This window comes from Narcine bancroftii, chromosome 1 (genome assembly GCF_036971445.1).
Source record: "Narcine bancroftii isolate sNarBan1 chromosome 1, sNarBan1.hap1, whole genome shotgun sequence".
Taxonomy (NCBI): domain Eukaryota; kingdom Metazoa; phylum Chordata; class Chondrichthyes; order Torpediniformes; family Narcinidae; genus Narcine; species Narcine bancroftii.
In genome coordinates this window covers 188,444,975-188,459,580 of record NC_091469.1, presented here as the reverse complement: position 1 = coordinate 188,459,580, position 14,606 = coordinate 188,444,975, and the positions used below count along the sequence as shown (strand labels likewise).

General features: G+C 40.6%; 1 protein-coding gene across 5 annotated transcripts in view; it reads right to left on the bottom strand.

Moving 5' to 3' along the window:
- The window catches only part of usp20 (ubiquitin specific peptidase 20), a 91,281-nt gene that overhangs the window by 23,073 nt on the left and 53,602 nt on the right, over positions 1 to 14,606 (bottom strand). For all 5 annotated transcript variants that reach the window (XR_011340124.1, XM_069885205.1, XM_069885222.1 and 2 more), the window contains one exon: positions 8,707 to 8,740. Coding sequence is in view for 4 of the 5 variants with exons in the window: in XM_069885205.1 (XP_069741306.1) it covers positions 8,707 to 8,740 (34 nt within the window). In the remaining variant the exon portion in view is untranslated. The remainder of the gene's footprint in view (positions 1 to 8,706; positions 8,741 to 14,606) is intronic.

Below are 14,606 nucleotides of genomic sequence, written 5' to 3'. Positions count from 1 at the left end.
AGAAGATGGAGGGTTATGGGCATTGTGCAGGGAGGTGGGACTAGAAAGGGGTGTTTGGTTCGGTGCGGACTAGAAGGGCCTAATGGTCTGTTTCCGTGCTGTAATTGTTATATATGTTATATTTTATATAATTGGAGTTAAATGAACTCTGGATCATTTTAGAGGTTAAACACTTTTTTTCTCCCCCTCCCCATAGGCAGTCAGTACAGTGTACCCCTGTGGCTGTTCCTGTCAATAATGTATACCATTTTGGATACTGTGATGGGGGAATGACCTACTGGGGTCAAGCCACAGTGATCAGGTCTTTGGAATAGAGTCTGATCCTCTGGTTCAGAAGGGAAGGAATGAGTTGTTGTGCTGTATTGATAGGGGATTCCATAGATGGGGAACAGGTAGGAGCTTCTGTGAAAGAGAATCATACGTGTTATGTTGCCTGCCTGGTGCCAGAGTCTGAGATATCACAGATTTGAGTTCATGGCATTCTCAGGAGATATGGTGAGCAGTCAGATGTTGTGTTCCATGTAGGAACCAATGACATTGGAAAGAAGGGTGATGAGTTCCTACAAAGATAGTTCAGGGAGTTAGGCACAAAGGTGAAGGTCAGAACCTTCAGGGTTGTGACCTCAGGATGGCTTATTCTGCCTATTCCTTGAAGGGCTTAGGCCTTAAATGTTGACAATATTTTTTTTTCTCTTTTAGTGCTGAGGCTGATAAGACCAGCAGAGTTCTTCCTGTATTTTAGTAATCACAGCATTTGCAGACTTTTGTTTCACTTACCTCAGGATGGCTCGCTGTGCCATGTGCTAGCAAGGTTAGAAATAGAAGGATAATGAAGCTTAAGATGTGGCTAAAGACATGGTGCAGGAGGGAGGGCTTTAGGTTTCTAAGGAAGGTGAGACCTGTTCTGACAAGATGGTTTGCATCCCACCTGCAGGGGAACTGATATCCCTGTGGGAGGTTTGCTAGTGCTACTCTGGTGGATTTAAATTAGATTTGTAGGGGGTGGGAACTTGAATGCTAGATTAGATAGAGGAGTGTAGAAAGGAAAAGATGTGAAAATTGCATGCACTGTTAAAAGTCAACAGATAGTATGTGGTGGAAATTTTCTAAAGTGCATCTCTTTCAATGCAAGGACTATTGTAGGAAAGGCAAATTAACTCAGTGTGGATTGGCATGACATTGTAGCCATTAGTTAAATTTAGTTGCAGGATGGGCAGGACTAGCAGCTCAATGTTCTGGGCTTCTATTGTTTTGGATGCTATAGAATTGTGGGGCGGGGGGTGGTGAAGGAATGAAAGGGGGAGGAGTGTCAATGTTCATCAGGAAAAATATCATGGCTGTTATTAGGCAAGACAGACCAAAGGCTTGTCAATTGAGGCTATATGGGTGGAGATGAGGAATGGAAAAGGTATGACCAGTCTCGTGGTGTTGTATTATAGACTACCCAATAGTCAACATGTTTGGGAAGAGCAAATCTGTTGAGAGATAGCAGAGCTGCAGGAAACAGGAGATTTTAACTTTCCACATATTGGCTCGGGACTCCCATACAATTAAAGGACCGGATGGGTTGGAGTTTATCATGCATGTTCATGCTTTTCTAAATCAATATATAGAGGTACCAACTAGAGTGCGATACTGGATCTCCAATTAGGGAACAGGACAGGTGACAAAAGAATGTGTTGGGGAACACTTTGCATCAAGTGATCATATACCATTAGTTTCGAATTGTGGAGAAGGATAGGACTGGGCCTCAGGTTGAAATTCTCAATAGGAGAAAGACAAATTTTGAGAAAATGAGAGGATCTAGAATGCGCGGATGGGGTTAAAATCTTTTCGTGCAAAGTTGTACAAGGTAAGTGGAAGATCTTCAAAGCTGAAATTTTGAGTAGTTTGTATGTTCCTGACAGGATTAAAGGCTAAGTTAACAGGCAGAGGGATCCTTGGTTTTTGAAGGATATTGGGTATCTGGTTTGGAAGATGAGGGTGTTTACTTAGGAATCTAAAAAAAATGCAAGAAAAATTAAGAAATCAGGAAGGACAAAAGAAAGACAAAATTGGTCCCCTTAAAGGTCACAGTGGTCAACTATGTATGGAGCTAAAAGATTAAATGTTTTTTTTTGCATCAGTATTTACTCAGGAAACTGGCACAGTCAGGGGAAGTTCAGAAAACTTGCAGTGATGTCAAGGAACCAATATAGATTAAAGAGGAGATGTTTTCTGTCTAAAAGCAAATAAGGGTGGATAAATCTGCAGGGCCTGACAAGATATTCCCTTGAACCTTGAGGGAGGTTAGTGGAGAAAATGCAGGGGCTCTGCAATTTAAAATGCCCTTAGCCATGCCTGTTGAGGATTGGAGGGCAACTTGTGATGTTCTAGAGTTTTAAAAAAATGTTCCAAATGTAACCTTGAAATTATAGCCTGGTGAGCTTGACATCAGTAGTAGGTAAATTATTGGAAGGTGTTCCAATATGGCTTTGAATGTGAAAAGCTGTGTTTAACCAATTTGAGGTTAAATGAAGGAAAGGCTGTGGATGTTGTTTACATGGACTTTAGTAAGGCCTTTGCCAAGGTTCCACATGGGAGGTTAATCAGGAAGTTTCAGATACTTGGATTTCAGGGTGAGGTTGTAAAATGGATTTGACATTGGCTGTACAGGAGAAGCCAGAGAGTGGTGGTGCTTCTCAGTCTGGAGGCCTGTAACTAGGGGTGTCCTTCAGGGATTGGTGCTAGGACCATTGTTCATTGTCATATATCAATGATCTGGATGAAAATGTGGTAAACAGGATCAGCAAGTTTGCAGATGAGACAAAAAGTGAAGATGTTGTGGACAGCGAAAGAGGTTTTCAAAGCTTGCATAGGGATCTGGACCTGATGGGGAAAAATGGGCTAAAAAATGGCATTTTTCTTTGAATTTAGTGCAGACTAGTGTGAGATGTTCCATTTTGGAAAGACAAACCAAGGTGGGACATGGTAAATGGTGGGGCATTGAGGAGTGTGGTAGAATAGGGGATTCTGCAAATACAGATGCATAATTCCCTGAAAGTGTGTATCTACATAATTGTATTGTCATAGGTAGATTTGTAAAGAGTTTTTGGCACATTGGCTTTCAGAAATATTGAGTATAGGAGTTGGAATGTTATGATAAAGTTGTACAAGACATTGGTGAGGGCAAATTTGGAGTATTGTATACAGTTTTGGTCACCCAACTACAAGATTCCAAGACTGCAGAGATGATGAACTAGGATGTTGCTGGGACTTCAGGAACTAAGTTATAAGGTAAGGTTAAACAGGTTAGGACTTTATTCTGTGGAGTGTAGAAGATTAAGGGGAGATTTGATAGATATAAACATTTTGAGTGGTATAGACAAAGTAAACGTAGGTAGTCTTTTTCCACTGAGGTTGGGTGAATATTTATCAGAGGACATGTGTTAAGGGTGAAGGGGAAACATGAGGGGGAACTTCTTCACACAGTAGTGAGTGAGCTGTCAGCTGAAGTTGTGAATGCAGGCTCATTTTTAACATTTAAGAAGAATTTGACCAAGGATCTCCACTATCCCCAGCTCTTTGTATTGGCCATAGAACCTTTAGTGGTAACTATTCAACTGGATCCAAACATTAAAGGGATCAGAGTGGACCAAGATGAACATAAGATATTTATATATCTAACAGAACCTGCAACTTCTCTACAAAGACTGCACTTGCAATTGGAAGATTATGGGAGGGTCTCTGAGTACAAAATAAATTGGAATAAAAGTGAAAATGTATCTTTAACAAACAGAGATTATACAGATTCTAAGATAAATACATGATTTAGATGGCCGATAAATGGGATCAAACACTTGGGGATTAAAGTAGATAATGTTTTTTAAAAAATGTATAAATTGAACGACCTCCTTTTACTTAAGTTGAAGATTTAAATAAATGAGTAACTTTTCCAGTTACAGATTGGAAGAGTGAACACTAATAAAATGAATGTATTCCCATGTTTACAATATCTTTTCCAGACTCTTCCAATACCATTACTACAGAATTTTTTTCAAATCTTGAATAAGTTAATTAGGAACTTTCTTTGGAAAGGTAAGCTGGCCAGAATATCCATGAAAAAATTAATTTGGAAATATCATACAACTCTAGAATTTTAAATATTACTATTGGGTGGCCCAGATGAAATTTGTCACTTCCTTTGATGGAAAATGAACTGTACAAAGTCAGAGAGAGAGAGTAACAGAAGATTTTATATACAAATGGGATACTAAATCTATTTCTGCTGGAAAGGAGGCAACATCAATAAAGTATATTCTGAATATTTGCCATAAATAGAATAATTAGATCAAGAAAAAAAACTCCAAAAATGCCCTTGAATCAAAATAGATTAATTCCTTTCACAATGGATAATTCTACATGCCTAGTCCCACAAAGGGATCGGATATGTAGAAGATTGTTATGTACAAGGGCAATTAATGTAATTTGAACACTTAAAAAAAAAAATCTTCTGTTACTTTCATTTAAGAATTTTTTTTCAGAAACTAATTAGGACCAACCATAATTCTACAAGAGAGTAGTGAAATGGAGATTCTAATTCAAAAGGAGATCAGAAATTTACATTAGTAATGTATTTTTTTTACTTCAATCAGACACTCCTAAGTGGGAGTTTTATAAATCAAAAAGGATGGGAATCAGACTTGAATATTAGTCTTAATAAGACCTGGTCCAATTTGTGTCATGATTGCATGACTAATACAATAATGTAAGGTATAGACTGGTGCAATATAACTTACATCAGCTACATCTTGCCCTGCAGAAGTACATAAATTAAATTCTCATATACCTGATGTGTTTTCGATGCAGGGAATAAACAGGTACCTTTTTACATTCCACTTTTTCATGCTCTAAACTGAAAACCTTTTGGGAAAATTTAAGAGTTTTATTAAACCACATTATTGGGAAGCAATTGTCACAAAGTCCAGAATTGTTTTTCCTAGGAAATATTGTGGACATAAGACCTAAAATAAGACAGTCCATGTACCAATTGGAATTTCTTAAAGTTGCATTGACAGTGACTAAGAAATGTATTGGAGTTACCTGGAGGTCTGATTTCCTTCTGAACATAGACTAATGGAATGTGGAAATGCATAGTTGTGTTCCTCTGGAGAAAATTACTTATAATTTAAGGAAGTATAATATGTTTTTTGCAGGTAGGGCAGCCTTATTTGCACAATGCAGTGTTGAATAGTTAAGACATTTTAATATTGAATTTTCTAATCCTTTTTCTCATATTTGAGATCAGGTAAGAAAATTGTATTTTCTGAATTGGATTCCAGATCCTGATAGTTCTTTCTTTCTCTTTTTCATGCTTTTTTATTCACTTTCCTTTTCTAGCTTTTCCTTTCTAATTTCTATTTTCTTAAGGGTTTTTTGTTTGGGGGAAAGAGGGATGGGATTGTTTTGAAATTTGGACCACCTGTATCAATGATTCCTTTTCATTTATGTATTTGTGATGGTTAATTCTTGATACTTATTTGACCACAAAATTAAAATATTAAAAAAATGTAAAAGGTGCATGGATGGGATGGGTGTAGAGGGCTGTGGATTGGGTGCAGGTCAGTGGGACTAGGCAGAATAATAGTTCAGTATAGACTAGAATGTTCTATGGTTCTATTAATAAATATTAGTGTCTTTTGTCCAGTTCCAAGCATCACACTTTTAGTAATGATGGAGCAGTTTAAGTGAAGGTGAAGATAATATTGAAATAGTTGGAGAGATTAAAGAGTTAAGCCTCTGTTAGACTAGAGAAGCTGAGGTTCCTCACCATCCAACTAAAGTTGAAATGGAGATTTGATGGAGGCCTACTGCTCCTATTTACCCCTCCATAAATCTTCGTCCGCGAAGCCAAGCCAAAGAAAAACTGCTCCTATGAGCAGATCTTTGAAAGACCAGGAAACACACTTGGAGATAAGAAAAATGTACAAAAGCCCTTGAGAAAAATACTTTATATTAAAAAAAAAATTGCAATGAATTGAAATCACTGCCTTCAAGGCTGACAGAAAGAAGAGTTATCTAGAAAGGCACTTGTGAGAAGATAATCTGCAAGATTATAGGTAAATAGGATTGATGGGATTACTCTGCAAAGTATGAGCCTGGACTTAATGGACCTAATGAACCTCCTTCTGTGCTATTTGATTCAAATATAGATCACCAATAATAGTAAGACTCAATTTCATTCACTCTCTAGTTTTCTTCATATGAAGAAGAACATGGACATTAATTAATTAATATTTTAATTGGCATAAATCAAGTTTGCCCTGCCTCCTCCATTTGCAATTTTCTCACTTCAGTAAAGGTTCTTCAGGCTTTATCTTTAGCACAATTTAATTATTTGGCTATTATACACTGCCTATGATTTTATGTTTGACAAATAACCAGTTTTAACTACAATTTTAAAGCTTTAAAAAAAAAACTAGCTTAAAAACACTACAATTAAAATGTCTTTTAAAAGCGACACTTTCTTCAACTTCTCTCTGCATAAATGTTAAAAAGATCCAAAACTGTGAGCCTGATAATGCCAAAGTAAATGCTTGCACTTTTATGGCATCTTTCCTGACCTCCAGATATCCCAGAACACTTAATAACCCATGAGACATTTCTGAAGCGGAGTCCTTGAAACCAATTTCCTTGCATCAAATTCCATGATGATCAGATCATATTTTTTTTCAAAAATATTTAGCTAAAACAATAAATAGTGCCCCAGACACTAGTAAAGTTGCCCAGATTTATCTTCAAAATAGTATTGTGGGCTCTTTAATAGGTGGGTCTTTGATTTAATGCTTCCTCCAAAATACATTATGACTGGTACAGCAGCTCACTCAGTGCTGCACTTTAAGCGTTAACTTAGATTTTTAGAGAGATTTGAAAAATAAACTTTCAACTTTGATGCAGGATGGTTATCAAACATTGACATAAGAACATAAGAAATAGGAGCAGGAGTCGGCCATCCAGCCTGTTGAGCCTGCTCTGCCATTCAATAAGTTCACAGCTGATCTGATCATTGACTCAACTCCACCTACCTGCCCTTATTCCCCCATTTTCCTTTTTATGTAAAAAATATATCTAACTGAACCTTAAATATGTTTAATGAAGTAGCCTCAACTGCTTCCCTGGGCAGAGAATTCCAGATTCACCCCTCTCTAGGGGGAAAAACAGATTTTCCTCATCTGTCTTAAATCAACTCCCCTGAATAGAGTACGTGTCCCATAGTTCTGGTCTCATGAACAGTGAAAACTATTTTCCTCTCTCTATCTTATTTATCCCTTTCATGATCTGGTTTCTATAAGATCTCCTCTCATTCTTCTGAATTTGAGTATAATCCCAGGAGATTTAGTCTCTCCTTGCATGTCAACCCCCTCATCTCCAGGATAAACCTGGCAAACCTCCTCTGAACTGCCTTCAAGGCCAGTATATCCTTTCCCAACTATGGAGACCAGACCTGCACACAGTACTCCAGGTGTAGCCTCACCAGTACCTTATATAGTTGCAGCATGACCTCCCTGCCCTTGAATTCAATTTTTCTAGTGATGAAGCCAACATTCCATTTGCCTTCTGTTGTAACTACAACCAACTTTTTGTAATTCACGCACAAACACTCCCAAGTCCTTCTGCACTACAGCATGTTGCAGTTTTTCACCATTTAAAAATCTGTTCTATTTTTCCACCAGAGTAGATGACTTTGCATTTACTAATGTTGTATTCCATCTGCCGGACCTTTGCCCACTCACCTAACTTGACTATATTCTTCTGCAGCCTCTCCACATCCTCTGTACAATTTGCTTTTCCACTCAATCTGGTCATCTGCAAACTAGGCTACACTACACTCCATCCCCTCTTCCAAATCATCAATGTAAATTGTGAACAGCTGTAGCCCCCCACTTATCACAGTCTGCCAATCAGAAAAACACCCATTTATCCTGACTCTCTGCCTTCTGTCAGTTAACCAATCTTCAATCCAGGCCAATATACTTCCCGACTCCATTCATCTCTATCTTATTGATAAGTCTCTTGTGCCGTCTGATCAAACGCCTTCTGAAAATCCAAATATACAACATCACCTGTTCCCCTCTATCAAGCACACCCATTAAATCCTCAAAGAACTCCAGCAAGTTTGTCAAACAAGACCTGCCCTTTCTGAATCCATGCTATCTGTCTGATGGAACCCCTTCATTCTAAATGCCATGCTATTTCATCCTTAATAACAGCTTCAAGCATTTTCCTGACTTCGGACATTAAGCTAACTGGCTGATAGTTAGCCATCTTCTGCCTACATCCCTTTTTAAAAAGTGCCATGACATTTGCTGTCTTCCAATCTGCTGGGACCTGCCCAGAGTATAGAGAATTTTGGTAAGTAACTACTAACGCATTGACTATAACTCCCACTATTTCCTTCAGTACCCTGGGATGTATTGCTCAGGACCAAGGGATTTGTCCCCTTTCAGCCTCATTTGTTTGCTCATGACTATCTCTTTTGTAACAATTATTTTATTGAGGCCCTCACCTCCCTCTGTATCCCTATCACCACCCTTTGGCATGCTGGAATTTGAATAATGGCCCAATTACCTGATGCTCCAATTTGTTTTTAAATCAAACATAGATCATATACAATCAAAACAAATGGTGAAACAATGTCAGAAAAAGCAGATCTATCTCTAAACTTACTTTTTGCATTTTTCACAGCTGTACATATTGTCACCTGCAAAAAAAAAATGGAAAATCAGTCTGAAGCCATCTTGTTTAAAACTTTAAAATCACGTGCAGATCACGAATAACTTGGCTCCCAAAGAAAGGTTCCCAGAGAGCAAAAATATCTAGATATCTGCATTAAAAGAAAGGTTTATGAAAAAGACAGCAATATTGATGCAGCAACATTTGTAAGACCAGTAACTTCCAAGGAAAGCTTTTAAAATTCTGTTGTATTTTAAAAATTAAAGCAGGAATCTTGCAGACTATTGGCCAAGACAGTAGGGACCACATTGATAGAAAATGTGGCCCAGAGACAGACCACTATACAGTCCAGTCCATGGTAGCCTATACATGAACATCTTTCCACAATGGCACAGGCCTTGTAATCGCCAAGACCTGGATTCAATCCTGATGTTGAATATTGTTTGTGTGGAGTTTGCATATTCTTTCTACAACAACACAAATTTCCTCTGGATGCTGCTGTTTACTTCCATATCCCAAAGACTCAAGTTGGGAGGTTAATTGGCCACTTAATTGCTACTGGTAGATATGTGGTAATTTTTGTTTGGGGGGGCAAGAGGGAGTGTTGATGATAAAGTGGGAGTCTAAAAGAATAGGATTAATGTGGGATTGATGCAAGTGCGTGAGTAATGGACACCATGCACTTGGTTAGCTGGAGGGCCTGCTTTGTGCTGTATCTTTCTATTATTCTATTCCGTTACTTTTATTCTGCTCTTCTTTGAAGCAGTGTTTGGGACTGTTGGCACAAGTGACAGATGGTGCTTTGGTATAATGTCTCTTCTGAAAGACAGCAGCTGACAGTGCAATGGCAGCTTAACATGTAATTTCATACCAAGGATATGTGTGGAATAACTGACATTTAATAACTATTTTTGTCATTTCAAGATGAGGCAGAAAATTAAAATAACAGGATAGTGAGCTGTAAGGACAAATAAAAAATGCCTCTAAGAAGTTCAACAATTTTAAGGGAGCAGATATTTTGTTACAGGTCTTGTTATATGGTCTTGTACGACAAAAAAGGCAGCACTGCCGCTGGTGCAGACCCATGGGGAGCGAGTCTACGGGGTCCAATCGAGCAGTCAACTGCCGTCAGATCCGCACAGGCTTTGAAAGGCCTGTAGTTTTATTTAAAATCCCGTGATCATAGGGTCTGTGCCCACGTTGGCTGCGCCTATGATTGGCAGCAGCCACGAGGGGTTGCAGACTCCAGGGGAGCAGAGTACTGGCACAGGGCCCTAGAAAACAGGGAGATCATCCCCTAATAGACAGCTGCTGCCATTGGCTGCTCTGCACCTGTTGCAATTGCGCTGAAGCCACCGTATGTACAACAGGGCTCTGCATATGGAAGAGCTCGGCGAGGGCGCAGTGGTGAAAAAACAAGCTTTGGTATGGATTGTATGCCATGTAAGAAGTTCCCTCTCCTGTGTGTACAAAGTAAACTGTTTTCTTAACATTACACTTAGTAGTTGTCTTGTTATCCAGCACGCAGTAACAAACATGGTGTTAGAACCGGGATCACAAGCATCCTAAGCCTGAGGCCTTCCAAATGACTAAAAGTGAGTAACCAACACCGTGTTGCAGCTGTCATAAAGCCAGATGGATTTAGACAGCCCGACCCACTCCTGTTCGAGGGCAATGTAGCTGAGAACTGGCTTATCTTTGATCAAGAGTATGACATATTTATTGCAACAGCACATAGTGACAAGCCTGTCCCCACCAGAGCATATTTTATTGAATTTGGTGGGAATTGTTAGGTCTGCTTTGTTCATGAATGAGTGAGTCAAACATCAGACTGAGTCGAAATCAAGGTTCTTTGTTCTTTATTGCCGGATTGTAACACTTGCAACTAACAGTGTTAGTTGGAGAAGGCGCATTCTGCCGTTATCAGCAAGTGGTGTTTTTTTATACCTCAGGATACGTACTTAGTAAATTATCATACCATTACATTGTCCAATGAATAAACTGTTGCTATCCTTCTCTGTTAGTCTGCTGCACATCATTCTTAGTGCAAAGCTTATCTTGAATGTACAAGGTCACATCTGCATTCTGTTACTCCTTAGTACTGGATGACTCCTTCTCCGGTCCCATCTCATGATGTTTTTACCTTACAGCCTGGAAGCCATTTGAAGGGAGAGGTTATTCGTGTATGATAGTGCATGAAGGGGAACTCGTTACCAGCCCGGCTGAGATGATGGAGGTGCTTGAGTGTCTAAAATGAAAATTCAGGGGAATGTAATGATTGAAAGACACAAGTTTAATACTAGAGACCAAAAGCCTGGCAAGTCGATTAACTCGTACATCAGCGATTTGAAAATCAGGGCAAAGACTTGTAACTTTGGAATGCTCTGAAGAATTAATTAAAATCAGCATGGTATGTGGCATTTGTGACGACAGTATTAGGAAGGCACTTCTGCGTGACGACTACCAACACTTGCAAAGGCCATCTCTACCTGTTTTGCTTATGAAACCACAGGAGAATAGCAGGGAGCTAGCCCCTCCACAGCAACATGCCACAAGTGTTGACACAGTCCAGACAGGACTGACTTCCAGGCTGGAGGTCAGGAGAAAAAGCCAGCCAGGCCATACCACACTCTCATCCAGGGCAGAGGACAGCAACTGCAGAAGTGACCATGTGGCACAATGAGAAATGTGCCTGGCATTCAGCCAGTATTTTAGAGCCTGCAGAAAATTGAACCATTTCAGCAGATGCTGAGGAGCCAGGCAGCAAACCAACTCTAGGCCCAGACCTAGGATGACAATTCACCAGCTGCAGCAAGGGGGAAGCAACCCAGATGACAGGCTGACTGTGGATAGCAGGGAACTCAACAGAAATGCAAATCAGGGGAAACAATGAAATCTTTGACTATGAAAGTCAACGGCAAGATGGTAGAAATGAAGGTCGACACAGGAACAAAGTGAAAAATCGTGTCACAGAAGACTTTCAGTCAGCTGAGGAAAACTGAACAGTTTAAGCTATGTGTCAGGTTAACAAGTATAGTGGCATATGGAGACAGCAGAATCAAAACCAATGACACGATGCAGATGTGGTGCTATATGCAGGGATAGTTGCACGTACTAATGTTCTTTGTAGTCCATGGAGATGTCATGCTTCTGTTGGGCCTGAGTGCATACATGCACTCCTCGTTAAGCAGAGAAGTACACCAAATAAGCCCCTCTGAAGCTTATTTGTGCCAGAGAATTTTTTCCAGAATATGGTAACCTTTTCACAGATGAGCTGGGGAAGTTGCCAGTAACAAACTCCATGTGGCTTGACTCAAAGGTGAGACCCATGGCTCTTCTGGCACACTGTATACTGGTGGCAATGAAAGACGAGGTCAAGGCTGAGCTGGTCATAATGCAAGGCCTGGATGTGATTACCCCAGTCTCTGAGCTGACCAAATTACTGTCCTCCATGGTCACTGCCAAGAAGAAAGATGGACAAGAGATCCAGATATGTCTAAACCTGCAAAACCTCAAAGCCCTGATAAGCACCATCCAAAGCGCACCATGGAGGAAGTTGCTTCACAAATGGTCGGCACAACTGTTCTCAGTTCTAGACAGGTCATGCTCTCTTATAAATTGTCATTATCGACCATATTCAGTACTGGGTTTGGTTGATACAGATTTCTGCAGATGCCATTCAGGATCAATTTGGCCAGAGATGCATGGAGCAAATTTTGGCCAGGTACCCCAATGACATCATAGTCCAGGAAGGCAAACCTTAGGCTCAACAACTCCCGGAAGAGCAAATTCTGGCTGAATGAGGCCAGCTACGTTGACCATGTGTTTACTAGCAGAAGCCTGAAGGCGGACCCCTAAAAAAAAACCAAGGCAATCAATGAGATGCTGTTGCCGGCAGATGTGACGGACCTACAAAGGTTAACTACCTGGGCAAATTCATCCTGGACTCAAGCAAACTCAGCTCCACTAAGACAGGTGACTCAAAGATATGGAGTGGACATGCATGAGCAGTAACCAAATGCATTTGATGCTTTAAAGAAGCATATGTCATGTTCACCAGTTTTGTTGCACTACGACATATGAAGACCAGTTTTGCTGACCTGTGACGCATCACAGTATGGCTAGGTGCAGCATGTGGTCTATGCATCAAAGTCGCTGACAAGGAAACCAGGTATGTCCAGATTGAAAAGGAGTCATTGGCAGTGGTTTTTTCCTGTTCCAAGTTCAACGACTAAGTTGATGGTAGACAGTGACCATAGATACTGACCACCTACCCTGGTCATGATATTGAAGCTGATGCACGCAGCGTCAGTGAGGTTGCAAAGAATGATGCTTAGACTTCAGAAATACATCACTTTGGAACACAAGTGTGGAAAAAAGATGCACCTAACTGACGTGCTATCCCATGCCCCCAGAAAATACACAGTCCAACTGGTCGAGGAAGAGGGCACTTTTGATGTAATGATGGTCATGCACATTTCCTCATCCCAACTGAAGGAACTAAGAAGATGCACAGCTGAAGACACCACTTTCAGGATCCTAGGTACTTTTAATAGGGGTGGTTGGCCAGATAAGCAGCGCAGCCTGTCACCAAAAGTGCAGCCCTACTTCCCATTTCATGACGAGCTACTTGTCGATGAAGAAATCGTAATGAAGGGCCAGAGAGTGGTAATCCTGACTTCACTGCAAAACATTTACATTGGCATCCTGCAGAGAGAACATCTGGGTGCAGAGGGAACAAAATGAAGGGAGAGAGACAGTTTTTTGGCCAGGAATAATTGAAACATTGATCAAGTGTAAACTCGTTCTGTGTGTAACAGCACTAAGCCATACCAGCAGAAGGTGCCACTGCACCTTCACCCAGTGGCAGACCTTACCCTGATCAACTGTGGCAAAAGACATTTTTGAATGGCAAAGTCAACAATACTTGGTAGTAGTCGATTCATACTCGGGATGATTCGAAATAGACCTGTTATGCAATGCTACTTCCTCAGAGGTCATAACCAAGCTAAAAAGACACTTCAGAGCATGAGGCACCTCACATTCTGCTGTCAGTCAATGGCAGACAATTCACCAGGAAAAGATTCTGAGACTTTGCAACAGCGTGGGACTTCACCCACATCACCAGCAACCCAGAATATCCAGTCAAATAAGTTGGCTGAGGGAGAGCTGTAAGAAGTGCAAAGCAGCTCATGGAAAAGTCTCATGGGGAGAAGACAGATGTATTCCTCAGTCTGCTTAACCTGAGGAACATCCCTCATGATGCTACATTGGGCTCTCTGGTGCAAGACTAATGTCAAGACAGACGTGAATGACTCGACTGGTGGCAAGGAGGCTTCTGGTGCCATTATTGAGGAACCCACAAGAAATCAAGGCCCAGCCGCTGAGTAAAAGACTGGCACAGGAGAAATGCTAATACAGAACAAATTGACTGCTTGAGTGATTGGCAGAAGGGCAGATCATCAGAAAGCAGACTATGCAGGGCTACGACTGCATGGGTATAGTCAAAGGGAGCTGCCAGGAGCCTAGGTTATACCTAGTCCAATCAGAAGGGAGGGTGTACAGAAGAAACTGGTGACACATCCTTCCAATAAGGGAGCCACTCCCATCCCAAACTAATCCTGATGAGACTGTTCCAGGATTTGATAAGTGATCTTGAGATTGGCAGGACTCCCTCAGTGACCACACATGATACAATGGACAACACAAACTTTCAGGCTGTTGCACCCCAAGCCTCCACATCCACAGAGGGCTTCTACAGGACATGCTTCAGACATAGCTGTAAACTTAACCCTAAGTACAGAGACTGAACTGGGTTGGCTGTTTCATCACTTGAAAAGAATCAAGGTAATGTATAACATTAGCTTTAACTGGTATGTGGGGGTTGTTCAAGA